We start from the raw sequence: 19,204 nt of genomic DNA on the forward strand, positions 1-19,204 counted from the left end.
CTTCTTCTTTTCCCCTCATTTTTCTTCTCAAAATCACATACAGGAAAAAACCCTAGGGTTCGAAATAAAAATTTGAGGAAAATATTGACAAATTTACTCTACAATCAACAATCAAGTAATCATTTAAATTACACAAACTGGTACAAGCGTGCGCAGGGTGGGGCGTGGGGTGTAGGATGGTTGGCGGCCGTGGGTGGGGATTTTTTTTACTTTTTTATTTTATTTTTCAATTTAATATTATTTATTAATTGTTTGATTATGTTTGTTAAATAATAGTTAATGTAAATTATCATTTAATTACATATTATTAAATTTTTAACAATTAATAAGTATTGATAAATAATTAATAATAATAAAAACTAATAATTAATTATTGAATAAATGTTAAAAAATGTTTGTTAATTTAAATAAAAAAATAAAGGGCGCCCAAAAACGGAGCTGGAGCAAACAGACCGCACCCATCTAGTACGCGGAAGCATTGTATCGCGCACACAATATGTGTGTTTTGTGTTGCGCTCGCTTCCAAGTTGGCTGGCGTTCGTATTGATTCCGCTCCCACCGTAGCCGCCTTTTGTATTGGGTTCGCGCACACTTTGGCCGGCGCCGCCTTCTATACCGGGTGAGCGCACGAAGTGTTTGCTCGCAGTAAGGTTGACGAATATTTGGAAAAGAGAAAAACAATCAAAATATTACCTCCGTTTGGAGAGGATTGTTGTCCAAAGATATCGAACTCATTATTTTATGATTATTATATCAAAGAAAACGATTTTTGAACGACTTTGTGAACCCTAGAGAGAAGTCAGAGAAATATGGTGTAGAGAGAGAATGTTATCTAATTTATGTGTGGGATTTAATAAGTTTTAATGTAGGATTTAGCACTCCCATGGGCCGCAGCCCATGTCTTTCTGATCCGTCTATCGTGGCCCACAAGATATTTATTTTCGGAAAGATTTTTCAGGCATTAAAAATCACAACAATAAACGTAATTAATTCTACCACAATATTTCTTGCATTTTTTTAATAGGATCCCCTCTTTGAATAACCTCAACACAATAATACAACCGGGTATAGTATTTTCAAATTTAATTAAGATATACGTTCATATCACAATAAATTTAGGTAGGTGCTAGCTCAAATTGAGCAGTAAAGAATTGGGTCCAATGCTAATTTGGTGTGTTTAATTTTGTCGTTTTCCCATTACGGGACCAGTTAGTTATACATAGTTTCTTACTTGAATTGTTTGTTCATAAAATAAAAAGGCAAGAAATTGCAAAATCTGCTCAAATGGCCATCTATGTATATCTTGAGAGTATCTTGTTTATCACCATCCCCATAATAATTATCCTTTGTGTTTGGAGAAAAAGAAATGGCAAAAAAATCTCGTTTTTGCCGACAAATTGGCCGCTGGTCGGAATGCTGCCATCGGTTCTACAGAATCGCCATCGCACCCAGGATTATTTGACGGAGATTCTGAGCGAATGCGGTGGCACATTTCAATTGAAATTCCCCAAGATTTTCAACATGGATATGTTGATCACATCTGATCCAGCAAATATAAATCACATCTTCAGCAAAAAGTTTGCAAATTACCCGAAGGGCCGTCAGTACAGAGAGATCTTCGAAGTCGTTGGAGATTCCATTTTCAACGTGGATGACGAGTTATGGGAATTTCAAAGGAAAACGACTCACTCGTTCATGACTCACCCCGAGTTCAACTCTCTGCTGGAGAGTGTTGTTTGGGAAAAGGTCGAAAATGGGCTTCTGCCTGTTCTCGACTATTTTCTTCAAGGGAATATCGATTTTGATTTGCAAGATATTTTCCAGAGGTTCACTTATGATAGCATCTGTAAATTGGCGTTGGACTTTGACCCGGGGAGCTTGTGCGTCGACTTGCCCTTTATTCCGTCCATGCAGGCTTTGTGTGTTTCCATAGGAGTCCTGTTTTACAGGCACACTCTGCCGGAGTTTGTTTGGAAGCTGCAAAAATGGCTTCAAATCGGTAGAGAGAGGAAGTTTCTCGAAGCTTGGAAAGCCCTAGACGAATTCATATATCCACTCGTCAATAATAATAATATTACGCGAGATGATCATCACCTCAACTTGTTGACCACTTTCAGAAAAGCGTACCAAGAAAACAATATTTCTTCATTATTATTATTAGGAGGTGGCGGAGGCGGCAGCGGCGGTGGTTCATCATCAAGAGATGCAAAATTCATGAGGGACACTGCGTTGGGTTTGATGTTCGCAGGTAGAGACACGTCAGCTTCTTGTCTGACATGGCTCTTCTGGTTGATAGCCACAAACCCAAGGACGAAAACCCTAATTCTTGACGAGATCGAGACAGTGCTACTGCATTTGAAAGGCAAAGGCGAAGAAAATGGTAGAATTAAGTGGAGTTTATTCACCGTAAAAGAGTCGCGAAAGCTGATTTACTTGCATGGGGCTTTGTGCGAGTCGTTAAGGTTGTATCCACCGGGGCCATTGGAGCACAAATCTCCAATGAAATCCGATAATCTACCGAGCGGACATTACATAAAAGAAGATGCTAAAGTCATCCTTTCTTTTTATTCGATTGGACGAATGGAGTCCGTATGGGGAAAAGATTGCTTGGAATTCAAGCCAGAGAGATGGATTTCAACTAGTACTGCAGGAGGGAAGATAATTAAGGGCGTGCCTTCTTACATGTTTCCTGCGTTTAACGTAGGACCAAGAACTTGTCTGGGCAAAGAAATGGCTTTCTTTGAGATGAAAATGGTGGCTGCCACAATTATATATCACTACAACATTCACCTGGTGGAGGGTCATCCGGTCATTCCTCGTCATGACTGTATCATACTTGAAATGAAGCATGGATTGAGGGTCAAGTTATCTAAGAGAAATTTCTGATGTTTAATCAAGAAATTTCATTATATATATATATATATATATATATATATATATATATATATATATATATATTACTGCAATAAACTAAATGCATCTATATTGCATTTATAGATGTTAACAGGATTCAAGGTACAAACAGGATCCTATATCAAGCCTCCAGGATTGCATAGAATACAATGTATTTGTACTTTGAAATATATGTATGTGTTTATTGTAGTGAAGTATTAATAAACAGGGACAATTAGTGATTTCACCGGGTGTAGCATCGCATCGTATAAACCCTTAACAAACTGTAAGTATGATATGGATCTTACATGCTACTGTAAAATATCAAAATAGGCTCAATTAAAAAACAAAAATGAAATAATGGAGTATTAGAAGTTAGAACCTGGGAATTTTTTGCCTGACAAATTTTGGAGTGTTTTTGCGTTTCGGGCATACCTATCACCATATGAACCTCTGTGCACCAGCTTCATGCTTCCAATAGAAAGGCCGGAACAAGAACATATACATTGTGAAGCAATTGATGGAAATATGAAGGAATCCCATGAAAAACCAACTCTTGCTTTCGGGAATATCTGTGTGGAGAATCAAGAAGTAGAATGGAATTGTATAGTATCTGAGCTCTATCAACGGAGCAGGGACAAGTGATGCAGCACACGCGAAAAAATATACCAACACCCATAGCTTCTTCTGATTTTTTGCTGCAAATAATTTTAAAAAAGAAAATCGATATGCTCATAAAATTCACATACTAAGCATATATATATATATATATATATATATATATATATATATATATATATATATATATATATAAACTCGAACTGGACTTTGCACTAACCCAAGTTACCCACAATGAAAAACCACGAGTAAACATAAAGTGGGATCATTAGGTACTTCGTTGACCGATTGTAGTTGATGACTTTTCGCCAGAGATAGAAGGTATAATGCCGGTTGTCTGCAAGGAGATACGGATGTGCTATGCTGCACATGTAAATAAAACATATTATTGGAATATACAGGAGTCCACATTGAGTCAATAAAATTGCCGTATCATGTAAATTAGCTAACTCGGTTTTCAGTGTCCAAGCAATTGGGAGAAAATAGATGCACCAATGATTCTAGAGTTTCTTTGATGAAAACCTGAAAAATTCGACAGAAAGGAAGCCAAGAGCTAATGCCATGAACCACTGGAAAACGGAAAGCAGTTTCTTCTTGCAGAACTGTCTGAACAGAAGAGCAGCTTGATCTAAAGAGAAGTGGACAGGAACCATAAACAGAGCAGAGACCACACCATAATACAATAATTGAGCGAAATGGGGAGAAACTGTATGCGCATCCTTAGCACCTGAAAATTCAGAGCATATAATGTAAATTTTATAATTAGAAGCTCGGAAAACAGAGAACAATCTGTGTTCCACGTAAATAAAGAATGTGAAGACATGTAAATAGATAATTATTTAGCAAAAAGGAAAGTAGACAATACCAAGGACAATACTCCCGTTCCAGCGAATGAAAGCAACAAATGCCACAAATACCATAAAGGATGGACTAAAGGAAACGAAAAGCTCCCAGAAATGATTCCATGAAATAATTATTATGTCGTGAATCTCATCAAGCAACCCTGCATCACATACAAAAACATGGATAAAAACATAGTTAGCAAACACAGGACACAGAAAAAACCAATATTGCCAGCAAGTCGTTACATGGCAACTAATTCTTCTGACATGCTGGTACGAATAATGTTATATACCCCACTTAAATATTTTCACCTAAATAATATGTACTTAATTGCATGAAATGAAAGTATAACCTGATGTATATGTCATAGGAACAGAGGATTGCGGAGTAATTTTGTTACGACTTTTTGCACCATTATTGACCCTTCGCTTTCTCAAGTTAGAGACTATTGATACATCTTTCAGGTTGGCAGACAGATCCTCTTTTTCCTTTGATGAGCTGATGCCATCTACTTCCGCTCTATCTTTTCTACGAGACTGAGTAAATTCAATAACGCCAGAGCACGCAACAAAAAGCACCCATATAATATTTGTTTGTCGTATGACCACAGACAAGGCTCCAATCTACCAAAAATGAATCAACGAAATCGTTTATGATTCGGAATATAAAAAAAGGTAAGAGGGAAAAATTAGAATCAAAGTTGCCAAGGCAAAAATATAATAGATCCGATAGCGTTTTGGTCCAATAGTGACGATAATAGAACATTCCATCAATAATAAATCATAAATCAGCATTTTAATCGCGAATAAACATCATAATCATATTGACATACTTCATATGAAACGGGTAAATTTCAAGAAAATTTCTTACCAATGAACTAAACAGGTACTTCTTCTTCAGAATTAAAAGATACATGGCAAGTACTGCTGTTAGTGATGCAACGTCTGTGTAGTACAGATAAGTGAAAAACCAGTGCAGTGGGTACAATGACAAAACCACAGCACGAAGGGTTGCCTTCTTGTCATCGAGTGACGGTCTCAAATGAATAATTATCTCATAAATTAGAACGCTACATATTACAGCCAGAACCCCATTCGTGAGGCGTAGAATTGAAGTTGAGCACGAGTCTGAAAATGACGAGACAGCTTGCATACAGAACAATCCTGGAAACAAAGAAGCAACATAGGCAAGTGAAAGAAAGTACCTGCAAAAGTATTATATTGCATTTATCAACTTCTCTTACTCGGAAGTTTCAATCGATCGAGCACTAAAACGTATCACTTCTACACTGCAATGACTTTACCTTTTTTTCTCAATTCGTTTCACTTTGTTGATTATTTTTCAAAATCTGAACCTATAAAACCTCATCAATCTCAATTACAATTTACAAAGTCGAAAACCATTTCTTAAACCTGCCATGCAAAATTCATTGTGCTAGAAACCAAATAGATTCTAATTTTAAAACGAAAACCCGCCGTTATCGAATCCCCGTCCTGAATTGTGAAATATTTTAGAAATTGATTACCACAAAGTCAGCCACTACATGTGATGATTAATCCTACGAAAAATAATCACAAGAGGCTCCATCAAATTTTATTTCCTAATCAACATAAATTGTAAGCCTCCAGCCCTCATAGTTCAGAGTTCACAACATTGCGAATTAAAAAAAAAAAGGGAATTACGAAGAAGTACCAAAACGAAGAGACTCACAGTCCAGGTGGAGTGGTGATCATGGGATCCCAGCTTCTGAAATTGCCTCGGCAATACTGTTGCGCCTGCGGTACGTGGAATATTTCATCCTGAATTTCCACAATTAGAGCAGAATATATCATTTTAAAGAGGTAATTACACGCAGTGTGTGTGAAATTCATTGTTATTCGCCAGAAATTAGGTCAATCAAAAAGGGTGAAAAAGAGTTTACCATGTAAGGAGCGGGAACAATGGTATTAACCAGAATTGAGATGGGGATTAGCCATAGAATTACGATCGATGCAACTGCGATTCTACCCATATTTGATTACCGTTAATTGTTTTGCTGAATTTTGGGGCTCTGCGTTTTTCCTGTTTTTCTTAATGAAATTGTTCAAACTGTTTCAGGCTTCAACGAAAATGTTATATATACATGTATAAAACGTGTTGATACTTTAAGAAGACCGAATTCTTTCAGAAGCGATTTTAGGGTAAGATTTAAATATTTTCAGAAATTAATTTTTCTATTTAAAAAGTTATTATATTTTCTTTTCTCCCTTTATTTTTAACAGAAAATCATTTCTTAACTTTGTACACAATTTCTAAAATCCAAGATGCTTAGTTTGGTGGATTAGGATGATTTTCAAAATTAAAGATTATTTAATTTTGAATTTTGATATAGCTTTCAAGTGTAAATATATAAAAAAAAAATTATATTAAAAAAGAAATTCTGAAAATTGCTCCACTGTTCAAATTTAAAAAAATATATGTATATCAATAAAACCCAAATAATATAAACTATTTATGAATCACTCAGAAACAGCTCCACCAGAGCAAAAATCCTTAGAAGAATACAAAACAACAACAAAAAAAACATAGTGTAGACAACTCTTTATGCTTGCTGCTAAATCTCTCCAAACATCAAATCAAACAAATGAATTGAGAAAGATCTCTAAGCTGTCGACACCAATACAAAAAACGACAAGTACAAAAATCAAGAAACCATAACACGAGCATTATTCTATCTTCCCAAGCACATAGCAATAATCAGAACATCAAAATCACCACTTCCGATTAGAAGCATTTCCTGTGCACAATCGAAGGGCCGGACTCATCGTACTCAGCCTTCGCTATCCACATCTGCATAAACAAACCAATACGTTGTCAATAATCAATCAATCAATCGTATAAAACGTGACAATTAAATATGCAATAAACTAAAATAAACCTGCTGGAAGGTACTGAGTGATGCAAGAATAGACCCTCCAATCCAAACACTGTACTTCCTCTCAGGTGGGGCCACCACCTTAATCTTCATGCTACTAGGAGCCAAAGCAGTGATCTCCTTGCTCATTCGATCAGCAATACCAGGGAACATAGTGGACCCACCACTAAGCACAACGTTCCCGTACAAATCCTTCCTTATGTCCACGTCACACTTCATAATCGAATTGTACGTGGTCTCGTGTATGCCAGCAGCTTCCATTCCAATCATAGATGGCTGGAAAAGCACCTCAGGGCAACGGAAACGCTCGTTTCCGATGGTGATCACTTGACCGTCAGGCAATTCGAAATTCTTCTCGACGTTGGAGCTGGTCTTGGATATCTCCATTTCCTGCTCGAAATCGAGAGCAATGTACGAAAGCTTCTCCTTCATGTCTCTCACGATTTCCTTCTCGGCTGAGGTGGTGAACGAGTAGCCTCGCTCCGTGAGGATTTTGGCTAGCTGGTCTGTGAGGTCACGCCCAGCTAGGTCGAGACGGAGAATAGCGTGTGGGAGAGAGTACCCTTCGTAGATAGGGACTGTGTGGCTCACACCATCTCCAGAATCCATAACAATACCTGCAAACACAAGATAAATATTTTTAAAAGAATACTAATTATAGGTAGAAGCTCTGTTTTGAGATGACTAGACATAATAAAGGCTGTATGCATGAGAAGAAAATTATGATGCGTGCAAGATATAGTGAAGTTTGAATAATCAGAAATTGGAGTAATTTTGATATCCTTCTAATACCTAAATTTTCTATTCAAACAAGACTACGACAATAATAAAAAAGGGACCAACTTACCAGTTGTACGACCACTAGCGTACAGAGACAGAACAGCCTGTATAGCAACATACATGGCAGGGGAATTGAAGGTTTCGAACATGATCTGAGTCATCTTCTCTCTGTTAGCCTTAGGGTTCAGAGGTGCTTCTGTGAGAAGAATCGGGTGCTCCTCTGGAGCAACACGGAGCTCGTTATAGAACGTATGATGCCAGATCTTCTCCATGTCATCCCAATTGCTGACGATACCATGCTCAATGGGGTATTTCAGAGAGAGAATACCACGCTTGGACTGAGCCTCGTCTCCTACATACGCATCTTTCTGCCCCATGCCAACCATCACACCTGTGTGGCGTGGGCGACCGATAATGCTGGGGAACACTGCCCTTGGGGCATCATCTCCAGCAAATCCAGCCTATTACATCATTTATCAACCATATATAAGTAAAAATAAAATAAAATAAAATAAAATAAAAATTGAACCAAAACAGAGGCGGGTATTGAAATAATCATTACCTTGACCATGCCTGTTCCATTATCACAAACAAGAGGTTGAATATCCTCAGCGTCCGCCATTTAGCTTTTAACCTGCAAAGGGGTGTTAGTTCTCCGGCTAAAACATCACATCCACACAACCAACTTTATTCATGCCTTGCGATTTATAAGCTAAAGTTGATTTTGGCATATGCTCAAAGAACATGTGTGTATAAGCAAGTAACTAATACAAGAAACTCTATCCGAGCCAACAAAAATAGCTTTTTCAGTTTAGATTGCAAGAAATTTTACCCTAATCACGAGTTTTTGCCCAAAATTTTAATTTCGTGGTGCCAAATAATATTCAAAATCTGCAGTGACAAAGGAATAATTCCCATCTGACCAATCACTTATATACACACCCATAAGTAACTGCGATTGTTTCCTATCTAGTCAAAAATAAAATCCAAATCCAATCCCACCTAGCCATTTCCATACAGTCCTAACACATTCCTTTTCCGCTGATGGTATCAAGTATGAAATACCATCTTCATCCACATCTCTATCAACTTTAAACAACACATCACACCGAATAAACAGAGAAAAAAAATCCAATCATCATATACTTAAGGTCAGATTCATCCATTTGATGTACCATTTCACCAATTGATTCAATCAACAAACAACCGACTTCGAAAATTCAATGCAGAGCCAATCACGGGACTTAATCAAACACCTCATAATGCAAAATGCCAAATAGATTATACATTTTTAGAATTCAGCATCACTGATCAAAACACCAGTAACATTAACTGATGATCTGATCGGAGATCTCACATACGCACATACATATAAACATGTACATGAATGCATCAATCAAACATCACATGAAACGACAAAAATCGACAAATGAAACGAAAAAAATGCTGATCGATGAGAGAGAAAAAAAATGTTTCTACGTACAATTAGAACGAGATGAAGTGATCAATCGTGAAAGTGAGAATTGAATGAAAGAGAAATGGCGTCACCTGTTTTGGTATTTCAAAACCCTAGAAATGGAGGAACGGTGAACAGGGAAGAAAAAGGACTTCGAATCACGTTGATCGATAAGCAGAAAATTATTCTCGTCTTCTCACAATTAAGCGCCTCACGTTTCGAAAAATGGGAAGAATGAATGAACGACAGAGCGCAAATGAAATGCAAATGCGATCGAAATGAAACCCGCCTCTCAAATGCACCTGAAACCTCGCTTTGCCTCCTTTTGACCCGGACCTTCGGCTTGAAAATTTATTAATGTGATAATTGTAAAATTATATATATATATATATATATATATATATATATATATATATATATATATATATATTATTTTTTTTTGTTAATTTTTTTAATGAAAGTGAAAATTAGCTAATAACTCCTCGATTGACCATCATGATTTTGTATATCTACACTCGTGTATACTGAATGTATGCGTACTTAGTGAATAATTATGTATGTAGAATACGGTTTAAAATCACCTAATGTAGCATCTTGTAGACTGAATATCACTAGCAATAAAAACATACTTATTTCATATTTAGATTGGATCCTTTACGTCTAGATTTGTATTTGCTAAATTTTAAGTGTATTTATGAATTTACTTGATTTCATCTTTATAATCGAAGCTGAATCGAATTTTATTTTCAAAATAATATGACATAATTAACGAAATATGTGTGCAAACTTCCGAAAATTGAGAGTGACTTGAAAAAATATCGAAAGTATATTCGTCAAAAATTAGTTTATCGTCGACTCGTCGTAATTCAATATAGTTAACTAATAATCCCAAAAATGAGCCCATTACAATTTGTCAAGTCCACCATGAGCCCATTAATTGTTTAACAAATTAAGGAAATTTATGGGCCAACGGCCCAAGTTCATTCGATAATACTATTTTCTTTAGTGAACCGTCGGTTTACCGACCGAGTGAACACCCCGACCTTCATGGCCTGTTATTCAACATTATTTTGAATGTTTTATAAAATTTATGATTTTTATTGCATGCATGAACCCTGTGTTTATCATAATTGCTAAAATAACCCATCGTGTTATTTATACCAGCAAGATCATCTCCTGTATTTGAAAAACTAAAAGCAAATAAACTCTAAAAACTTATCAATCAAATAATTTAGTTCATCCATTTATTATTAAGAATATATACATCAAGTACTCAGTTCTTGAAATATGCTTGCATCAACTCTATACCACGTTTATTTCTTAATATCAGAGTCTGAAACAAATAACTTATAAATCCAAGCATTTACGATCACGTTTTCGAGTCTGAACCAAATAATTCAATCAACATTATTTATAAAAATAAAAAAAAAATACTTTTCCTCTTTATTTTTTGAAAGGTGATTTAACACTCTATATCTCCCTTTCAGAAAGACAATCTAGGCAAATTTTGGCGATAGATCCTGACATTCCAAGCCATATTGCAAAAAGAAGCACATTATTGTGTGGGAACATGTCCTTTCTATACACTAAGGAACACTACAAGAAATATTGGTTTTAGTGACGATTATGTATGGTCGCTAAAAGTTAGAAAATGGTAGCTAAAACTTCTAGCGACCAAATTAAGCTTGGTCACCGGTGGTCACAACAGGGTAGTTACTAAAAGTACTCAGCGACAAGAAAATTAATTGGACGCTAAAAGATGAGATTTAGCGGCGAACTAATAATGGTCACTAAAAATATAATTATTAACGACCAATTTTTGACTCGCTAATGTAAATTATATGGTGGCAATAATATTAACATGGTTGCTATAGCAACATATATAGTGGCCATATAATTTTGGTCGCTAAATGATATATACGTATAGTGACCATATTTTATTGTTGCTATAGGATATATATTTGGCCACCACATTTTTTGGTTGCTACACAATATACATATAGTGACGATATATGTTGGTTGATAAATAATATATTTGTTGGTTGCTAAAATATTTACATATAGTGACCATATTATTGGTTGCAATAGTTTTTACATGGTTTCGACATTTATTAAATTTACTGACCAATTCAAACCAATAATTAATTGATTACATTAATCATTAATGTTTATTTGCAACAGTGGGTGTAAAAAAATAATTAAAATAAAACTAAAGATTGTAAATTTACATATTATCAATCGAATGTGAATATTATAATTTCAATCTATCATACTGAATACAATAATAAATCAATCATTCCAAGTAATAAGAAAGATTCCTATAATTATTTCATAATAAATTCCACTTCATAAATTGTTAAGCGACAACAAATATGACTTCCATGATAACGTTCTTTCACTTCATCAAACAGTCCAACCTGAAAAATGGTAAAAAAAAGATCAATTAGAAAATAAGAAGTAGAATTTTGACAAACTTTATGGTTCATTTTTATATAACGTACATTCGGTATACCTGGATCCACACCTGGATCCACGACAAATAAATCTCGTATAATCGTGAGCAACACCCGGTAAGCTAATACTACTTTCTATGTCAGCTCCATATGAAGTAAGAGTGTTGTTTCGTTCAAATTTATACATGTCAAAAAAACATGGTCCTTGCATTCATAAAAGAGAGAACAAAAATTAAGAATATTTAGCAAAAATCGTAACGATGAGATCAATACATTACCAAATACCAATTCAATTCAGTATACCTGGATCCACGACAAATAAATCTCGTATAAACATGAGCAACACTCGATAATCTTATATTATTTTCTGTATCAGCTCCATCTGAAATAAGAATATTGATTTGTTTAAATTTATACATGTCAAACAAAAAGCCAGCTTGAGGTAACAAAAGAGAGAACAAATTGAATTGAATATATTTAGAAAAAATTGTAACGATGAGATCAACACATTACCAAATACTGACTCAATATCGTCCAACCAAGAATTTACTTAACGTACCCATATGATGTTATGTATAATTCCTGCACATCATAGCAAATAATATTTTTTCCTATTAAACACCAATAAAGATATTACATAGAAAAAATTAAAAATAAATAAATAACACTCTTGAACCTAAATATATGGTACCAAAGAACAAAATTCAATATATTGGACCGACCTTTTTGTGTAGAAGTTTCTTCCCATTGAAATCAATTTTCTCCAATAGTATTACTTGATCAAAATAAGACGTGCCACACGAATTAAGTAAATAACTTGAAGAAATAACTAACAAAGTTTTCTCACCTCGAGTTAGCACCAACAGCAGCACCATAGACCAAAATTTTCTTAGGTAAACAACAACGAATAACACACCTGAAATAAGAATCCATTAGTTTCTTAAGCTTCACTTTCGATCACATTACTTTATTGTTGCTCAATGTGCATAAGACAAATTTCAAATAACTGATGACTCAGATTGATGCTAACTATGAACATTAAACTAAAATCCAACGTTATTTGTTGTCACATTTTCTTCCAAAAATTGTAGCAGGCCGTATGCTTATCCAAATTGGGAAAATAATATACCAAATAAAAGGTCACAACTTTATCTACAATTTTCGCGAAGATACCAACCCAAATCACTAAGATAACACAGCAATAACAGCCCGAAGAGATGAATACAGAAAAAACTGCCAGAATTGTTTTGGACAAAGTCGTTTGCTGTCACAGCTTATTTGAAAAATCATAACAATTTGTAGAGTTATCCAAATCGACCACAAAATATACAAAATCAAACCTGACAACTCAATATACAAAACATCAGAAGACACATAGCCTAAATTATTACTCCAACATAACAAAAACAGCTCCGTAAGATGATTAGGCAAAACTGCCCTGTTTTTTGACAGATTCACTGTCGTCTGATTCCGACCCCTAAAAGGCTATACCACGTGCTCGAATTGGAAACAATTAACCACTTACATTTAGTTTTCGAGGTCCTCTACGAGTTTTGAGAAGGAATTATTCCCAAATTCACACTCCAAACCCTTCGATTTTGGCTCCGAAACAGGTGCGGTAGCAGATTTTATTTCCCTTAGGGTTCTGGCGAGCAGGCTGAATTTCCGTCTCGAAATTGAATTTTTCTTTTTATGGTGGAAAAGGAGAAGAAAAAAATCGAGTTCTGTTACTTATTACCATTAATAATCTTAACATTTGAAAAATAACACTAGGAAGAAAAACAATTAGATGATGATATTTAGGTCTTCATAGAAAATATGTTTTCCTGACTTATTTCTCGAGGTTTGTAACGGTACCTTCTATCATCAATAATCCACCGCTAAGACCTCCGTTCATTTAATTCTTTGAAGAGCCAAAAGCTGAACTTCAGATTACGGCCACCATCGGCGACCTCTGCCGGAAATCACCAACACCGGTGTACATCTAAACTCACAATTATTCCAACGGTGGGTCCCAGGGTTCGCCGGAACGGAACGGGAACGGTGCCCTCCGTTCCGGAATCCTTAACCAAATCGATTTTCACACCGTGACTCGGAGAGAAAAATCTGATTAAAAAAAAGAAGAAAAACGGAAAAAAGAAGACGGTGAGGGGCCTAGTCGTGGTTTGATGGATACCTAAATCTGAGTCAAAGGTTTTTTAAGTTTCCAAAATTTGCAATCTAGTACTTATGGCTTTTTATTTCTCTTAAAGTAAACATATAATTTCATAGCTTACAATTTCACCCCCTATTTTTATATCTCAAAGGTATAAAGAATTGTTCAAAAATTAAGATTAGTTTTTTAATGACAATTTGAATAGTATTCTACCGTAGTATTTGGACATAAATTATATTTTTTTGAAAGAGAGAAATAATTTGGAATGAAAGAAATGAGTGTAACGAAACAATGAGAATTGGTTATGTTTTTCCATTATTTGCATTTTCGCCCTCCATCTTTCTTTCTTTTCTTTTCTTTCCTTGATTTGTTTAAAAATTCAATTACTAATCAAATCGATTAGATTTTCATAAGTAGTTTCGTACTAACCAAATTAAAGTGGTTACTAACAACTCAATTAGAAGGTTGTTAATAGTTAAATTAAAGGCTTGTAGCAACCGTAAAAAAAATTGATGTTAAATTGGTCACTATTGACAATAAGTTATAGTGACCATAAAAATTGTCGCTACAAACTTTAACTTTAGTTGCTACAAGGTGTATAACTATTAGTGACCACTTATAGCTACCAAATGTTCGCCGGTCGCAAAAGGATTTGACCCTTCCGACTTTTGCTACCAAATTACTTTTGGTTACTAAATGTGAATATTCAGTGACCATTTAGCTATGGTCGCTGAGAATTTGGTCACTGAAACTAGTTTTTCTTGTAGTGGAAAAAAAATAAAAAATCGTACTATATTTTTTTTTTCGTCGAATCTTTGATTGGTAAATCGGGTGCTCTAACTTTCTCATGAAAAAGAAACACATGCAAAATCTCCATGAAATCAAATAGTACATTTGAGAGGGATAATTGAGCATCATCACTATGCCCACCACCATGCATGCAGCTTCCAAAAATTCAAATCATTAGCAAAATAACAATAGGTTTTGTAATACTAACATAGTACGGGATATAATATTTTAATTCAGTCAGTGGTGCAACTAGCATAGGGCTAGAGAGGCCATGACCCCCAATATTTTTTATATACAATAGCACTAACGCCTCTCCTCATAATTTTTTTTAATGCATTCAGCCCCTCGAACTTAAAATGTTGGTTCAGCCACATAATCGAACTAGTATTCGTTGAATGTTTAAAGCACAACGAAGGTTGATAGGCCCACGCCTAAAGGCTTATAGAGACACACAAATCAAGCGCAAATCGACTAAAAATAATAATACAAACCCAAGTTAGTTAAGGCACAAACTGGTCATGATCTAAATAGTCAGGTCCAAATCAGTCCAAGTTGGCTCAAGCTAAGTGGCTTAGGCCCATGAAAATATATGTATCCATACAAATACCCGAAAACCTCACAATCAAAGGTAAGCAATTCATAACTCCCAAGCAGTCTCTTGAATTCTTTGAATTCTTTTATCATATAAAACTGACTTGAGCGTCGGAGGGCTTTCGCCAGGACCAATCCCAGCGCCATAACAACTTTTTTTGGATGTATGTAGCGCCCACGAAATGGATCAAAAAATGAGGAGAAGGAATTGCAAAACGTGACGTTGAATCGTGCGACATTAAAAAATTAGAAGAATATGGTGAAAACTAATGGACACTAATTAATGGTTGATTGGAGCAGCTGAAATATGAGGTCAATATTAATTTGTAGGATAATAACAGATATCATGTGGTGTGTTAGAACATATAACGTGGGTGAGGCCTAATTTCATTAGAGTGCTTTATTACACGAATTTTGGTATTTTTTTTTTTTTTAATTGCGATTAATTTTGAATTTTCAAAAATAGAAATAAATAATTAGCTAGAGTGAGGCATGAAATTAACATGATGTATGGTTGGTGGAAATAAATGGGGGCAAAATCATAATCAAGCATGTGAATTAGCAGGCAATGATGCATCATAAGAGTCCGTGAATCTCCTTTTTCTTTACTATTAATTAATTATTCAGCCAACTTTAATTAATCTTTTAATTTAATTTAATTTTTTAACTGACTGTTACTAAATATTACTACAGTTTCGAGGGCCCGGTCATAGGATGTTGGTTAGCGCGTGTACGGCACACAATGCGATATCGCGCGTGTGATTGGGCATTGAATTTCGGCTGTGATGTTGATGTCATGATGAAAAATGCACCCGGTCCGGCCTGCACGTCCCCACCACCCCGCCTTATACTCGGGGTTTTGTATTATATCTTATATCGTGAGATTTTGAGGTATCGTGATTTTTTATTTCTTCTAATTTGTTCGTTTTTTGTGTTATTTTATTTAAGCGTAAATTATACTTACACCCATGAGTTATGTAAAAATAATTTTAAGGTATTTATGGTATTTATAATTACAGTCACGACTCACATCCCTAAACCAATAAGCGGAGCTAAGATTTCATGTACTGGCGATCGATATGCACTATATTTATTTCCTGTGGGGTCGTTAATGTTATCAGATACGTAAATTTATAAATTTTATATAAAATAATAAAGATTTATGGAATGTAGGAGAATCGTGTCACCCGTTAGCTCTATGTTGTGTCCAGCACTGCCTGAAATTAATAATCCGTTAGAACCCTAACGGAAAAACTTATCCAATGTATTATTCCGTTAGGGTTTCTAACAATGTTTAAGGTGATTGTAATTACAGATACTATAGGGACTCTAAAATTATTTTAACACATGTCAAGGGTGTAAATGTATTTTACCCTTTTATTTAATTTTAAAAAAGGAACTGTAGTTTATGTGTTTGTTCAATTTCCTACAAACCACAAGAGAAATATAAAAAGGGGATCACTATTTCAAATCCCAACTTTTGCTTACTTGAATACCAAAAAAATAAAAAATAAATAATTAATTGTAAATTACTTTAATACCCTTAATGAAATTAAAACCAAAAAAATATTACAAATACTATTTTTCTTTCTTAAATACCAAATAATCAAAAACTCAAAAAAACCATTTCCCTCATTCTCCACCTCCTTCTTCTCCCTCCCCAAAAACCCTTCTAAAAAATCTTCCTCACAACAAACCCTTCTAAAAAATCTCCCAACAAACCCTTCTAAAAAATCTCAAAACTAAAGAAATTAAAACCTCACAAAACGTATAAAATTGAGTTATATGACAATAATATGGTAGTATATATGAAAGGAGAACACATTAAGGTAAGTATCGATGTCTTTTTTGAGCTTCGAAGTCGATTTTGAAGTTTTTTTTTTTTGAAACCCGCCGGCAATTTTCGACACATACAGGTCGATTTTTTGGTCAATTTTCGACACCAACGTGTCGAAAAAAAAGAAAAAAAAACAAATTTCGACACCTACCTGTCGAAAATTCTCCAATTTTCGACAGGTAGGTGTCGAAAAACACTATTGGTAAAAAAAAAAAAAAAAAAAAAATTTTTTTTTTTTTTTTTTTTTTACCAACAGTATTTTTTCGACACCTACCTGTCGAAAATTGGAGAATTTTCGACAGGTAGGTGTCGAAATTTTTTTTTTTTTTTTTTTTTTTTTCGACACGTTGGTGTCGAAAATTGACCAAAAAATCGACCTGTATGTGTCGAAAATTGCCGACGGGTTTCAAAAAAAAAAAACTTCAAAATCGACTTCGAAGCTCAAAAAAGACATCGATACTTACCTTAATGGCTTCTCTTTCCACATATACTACCATATTATTGTCTTATAACTCCATTTTATAAGTTTTGTGAGGTTTTGATTTTTTGAGTTTGGAGATGTTTTGGAGGATTTAAGAAGATGAAAAAGATAGGGTTTAATTGGGTTGTCGCGGCAGTTACAAGCACGTACGGTGGCGTTCGGCGGCGTTCAGCGGCGTCGGCGGCGGTGAGGGTTGGAGAGGAGAAGAAATGGTGGAGGTTTTTTTTTTTTTTTACAACAAAGGGTTTTTTTTTTTTTTATTTGGTTTTTGAATAGGTAATTTCTAAAAAAAATTGATATAATTGATATTTTGTATGAAAGGGTGTTTTTGTACTTTTCTTTTTATTTTGGTATTAAAGTAAGAAAAAACTGATAAATATGTACTCAATTTTGGTTTTAAACTTGATAGTATTCAAGTAAGCAAAAGTTGGGATTTAAAATAGTTGCCCCCATATAAAAATGCATCGAACAGACCCTGTAAGACGAGTTCGACCGAATAATTTATATAACGTAGGAAATTTAAATAACTTCATATAGTATATAATTTATAACACTTCTTATATATCATGATGACCTTGATACCAAATAGTAGACATATAATTGATTAGATTTGTGTGAAATGTGGATAAGATAAGATGGATTACCAAATCTTTGGATTTGGAATTGGAATCCTATGTTACTTACCCCCACCCCAACAAAGATTTAAGAATAATTACGTGACCAAACACGTAAATTAGGTACAAATTAAAGATTCTTTCAACTCTGTGAATAAATAGGGGTTAATTAGCTTCTCTTTATCCATCAATGTTTGTATATTTGAAACCACCATGTGAAGAAGTGTGGGAAGGACCATTTATTAATTATTAATTAATTAACTATTAATTATATTATTGACTAGCATTAAATTTGACAGCCGCAACCATTTTCTGTTCCAACTAAAATTCAACTAACTGTTCCACAGCTTTACTATCTTTATTGCAAAACGACTAAAAATGTTCAATTAAAAAATAAAATTGGTTTGCAATGTTTGTTTGATGAGGAAAACAATTTATACAATTTGTAATTATTTTTTAATATTTTTTTATTTGTGAAATTGTATCTATATCTTCAAGTAAATTTGCAAGATATAGTGATAATATTTGTGGATTGTAAAACCATAAAACTTAACATGTGTAATAAAGTAAATGCATGAAAAATTAGGCCCTCTTTAACTTAAATTTAATACATTAAAACAAAAATTTAGACCTCTTTAATATTAATAAATAGAACAATTTTAGGCCATTGGGCTTTTAAAATATTACCTAACCTAGTTTATATTTTTAAAATTAATTTGGAAATGATGTATTGATAAACTATCGATGGGCCAATTTGACAAGCTTGAGGCAAACTCTCCAT

The 19,204-nt window shown here is 34.4% G+C and overlaps 2 protein-coding genes, 1 long non-coding RNA gene and 1 pseudogene across 8 annotated transcripts; 1 reads left to right on the top strand and 3 right to left on the bottom strand.

Moving 5' to 3' along the window:
* The first annotated feature begins 1,284 nt into the window (after positions 1 to 1,284).
* Positions 1,285 to 3,139, top strand: LOC148767262 (alkane hydroxylase MAH1 pseudogene; annotated as a pseudogene). The gene has a single exon (XR_016033808.1). The product of XR_016033808.1 is annotated as an alkane hydroxylase MAH1 pseudogene (transcript).
* On the bottom strand, positions 2,967 to 6,443 carry ALG10 (DIE2/ALG10 family). Of its 4 annotated transcripts, none has more exons than XM_088823936.1 (8): positions 6,275 to 6,443; positions 6,064 to 6,152; positions 5,224 to 5,516; positions 4,706 to 4,976; positions 4,376 to 4,513; positions 4,033 to 4,237; positions 3,731 to 3,873; positions 2,967 to 3,590 (listed from the first exon to the last, which is right to left on the bottom strand). In XM_088823936.1, the coding sequence occupies exons 3-8, from the start codon at positions 5,503 to 5,505 to the stop codon at positions 3,331 to 3,333; spliced, it is 1,299 nt and encodes a 432-aa protein (XP_088680062.1). In that variant the 5' UTR covers positions 5,506 to 5,516; positions 6,064 to 6,152; positions 6,275 to 6,443; the 3' UTR covers positions 2,967 to 3,330. The 4 variants fall into 4 exon arrangements, with proteins under 4 accessions (XP_088680062.1, XP_012832011.1, XP_012832010.1 ...); XM_012976557.2 differs by having other exon boundaries at positions 6,046 to 6,152; XM_012976556.2 differs by having other exon boundaries at positions 3,744 to 3,873; positions 5,224 to 5,557; positions 6,275 to 6,442.
* A 383-nt stretch (positions 6,444 to 6,826) lies between these two features.
* LOC105952952 (actin) lies at positions 6,827 to 9,878 on the bottom strand. Of its 2 annotated transcripts, none has more exons than XM_012976553.2 (5): positions 9,596 to 9,878; positions 8,610 to 8,681; positions 8,115 to 8,508; positions 7,271 to 7,884; positions 6,827 to 7,182 (listed from the first exon to the last, which is right to left on the bottom strand). In XM_012976553.2, exons 2-5 carry the CDS (start codon positions 8,667 to 8,669, stop codon positions 7,117 to 7,119), a joined length of 1,134 nt encoding a protein of 377 aa, XP_012832007.1. In that variant the 5' UTR covers positions 8,670 to 8,681; positions 9,596 to 9,878; the 3' UTR covers positions 6,827 to 7,116. The 2 variants fall into 2 exon arrangements, with proteins under 2 accessions (XP_012832007.1, XP_088681117.1); XM_088824991.1 differs by having other exon boundaries at positions 9,531 to 9,803.
* Positions 9,879 to 11,971: 2,093 nt separating this feature from the next.
* Positions 11,972 to 14,092, bottom strand: LOC148767263 (uncharacterized). Its single transcript, XR_016034094.1, has 6 exons — positions 13,814 to 14,092; positions 13,482 to 13,642; positions 12,804 to 12,872; positions 12,470 to 12,538; positions 12,260 to 12,338; positions 11,972 to 12,160 (listed from the first exon to the last, which is right to left on the bottom strand). It is a non-coding gene; the product is annotated as an uncharacterized LOC148767263 (long non-coding RNA).
* Between the last annotated feature and the right edge of the window lie 5,112 nt (positions 14,093 to 19,204).

Source organism: Erythranthe guttata, chromosome 10 (assembly GCF_056151865.1).
Source record: "Erythranthe guttata isolate IM_541 chromosome 10, IM_541, whole genome shotgun sequence".
Classification (NCBI taxonomy): domain Eukaryota; kingdom Viridiplantae; phylum Streptophyta; class Magnoliopsida; order Lamiales; family Phrymaceae; genus Erythranthe; species Erythranthe guttata.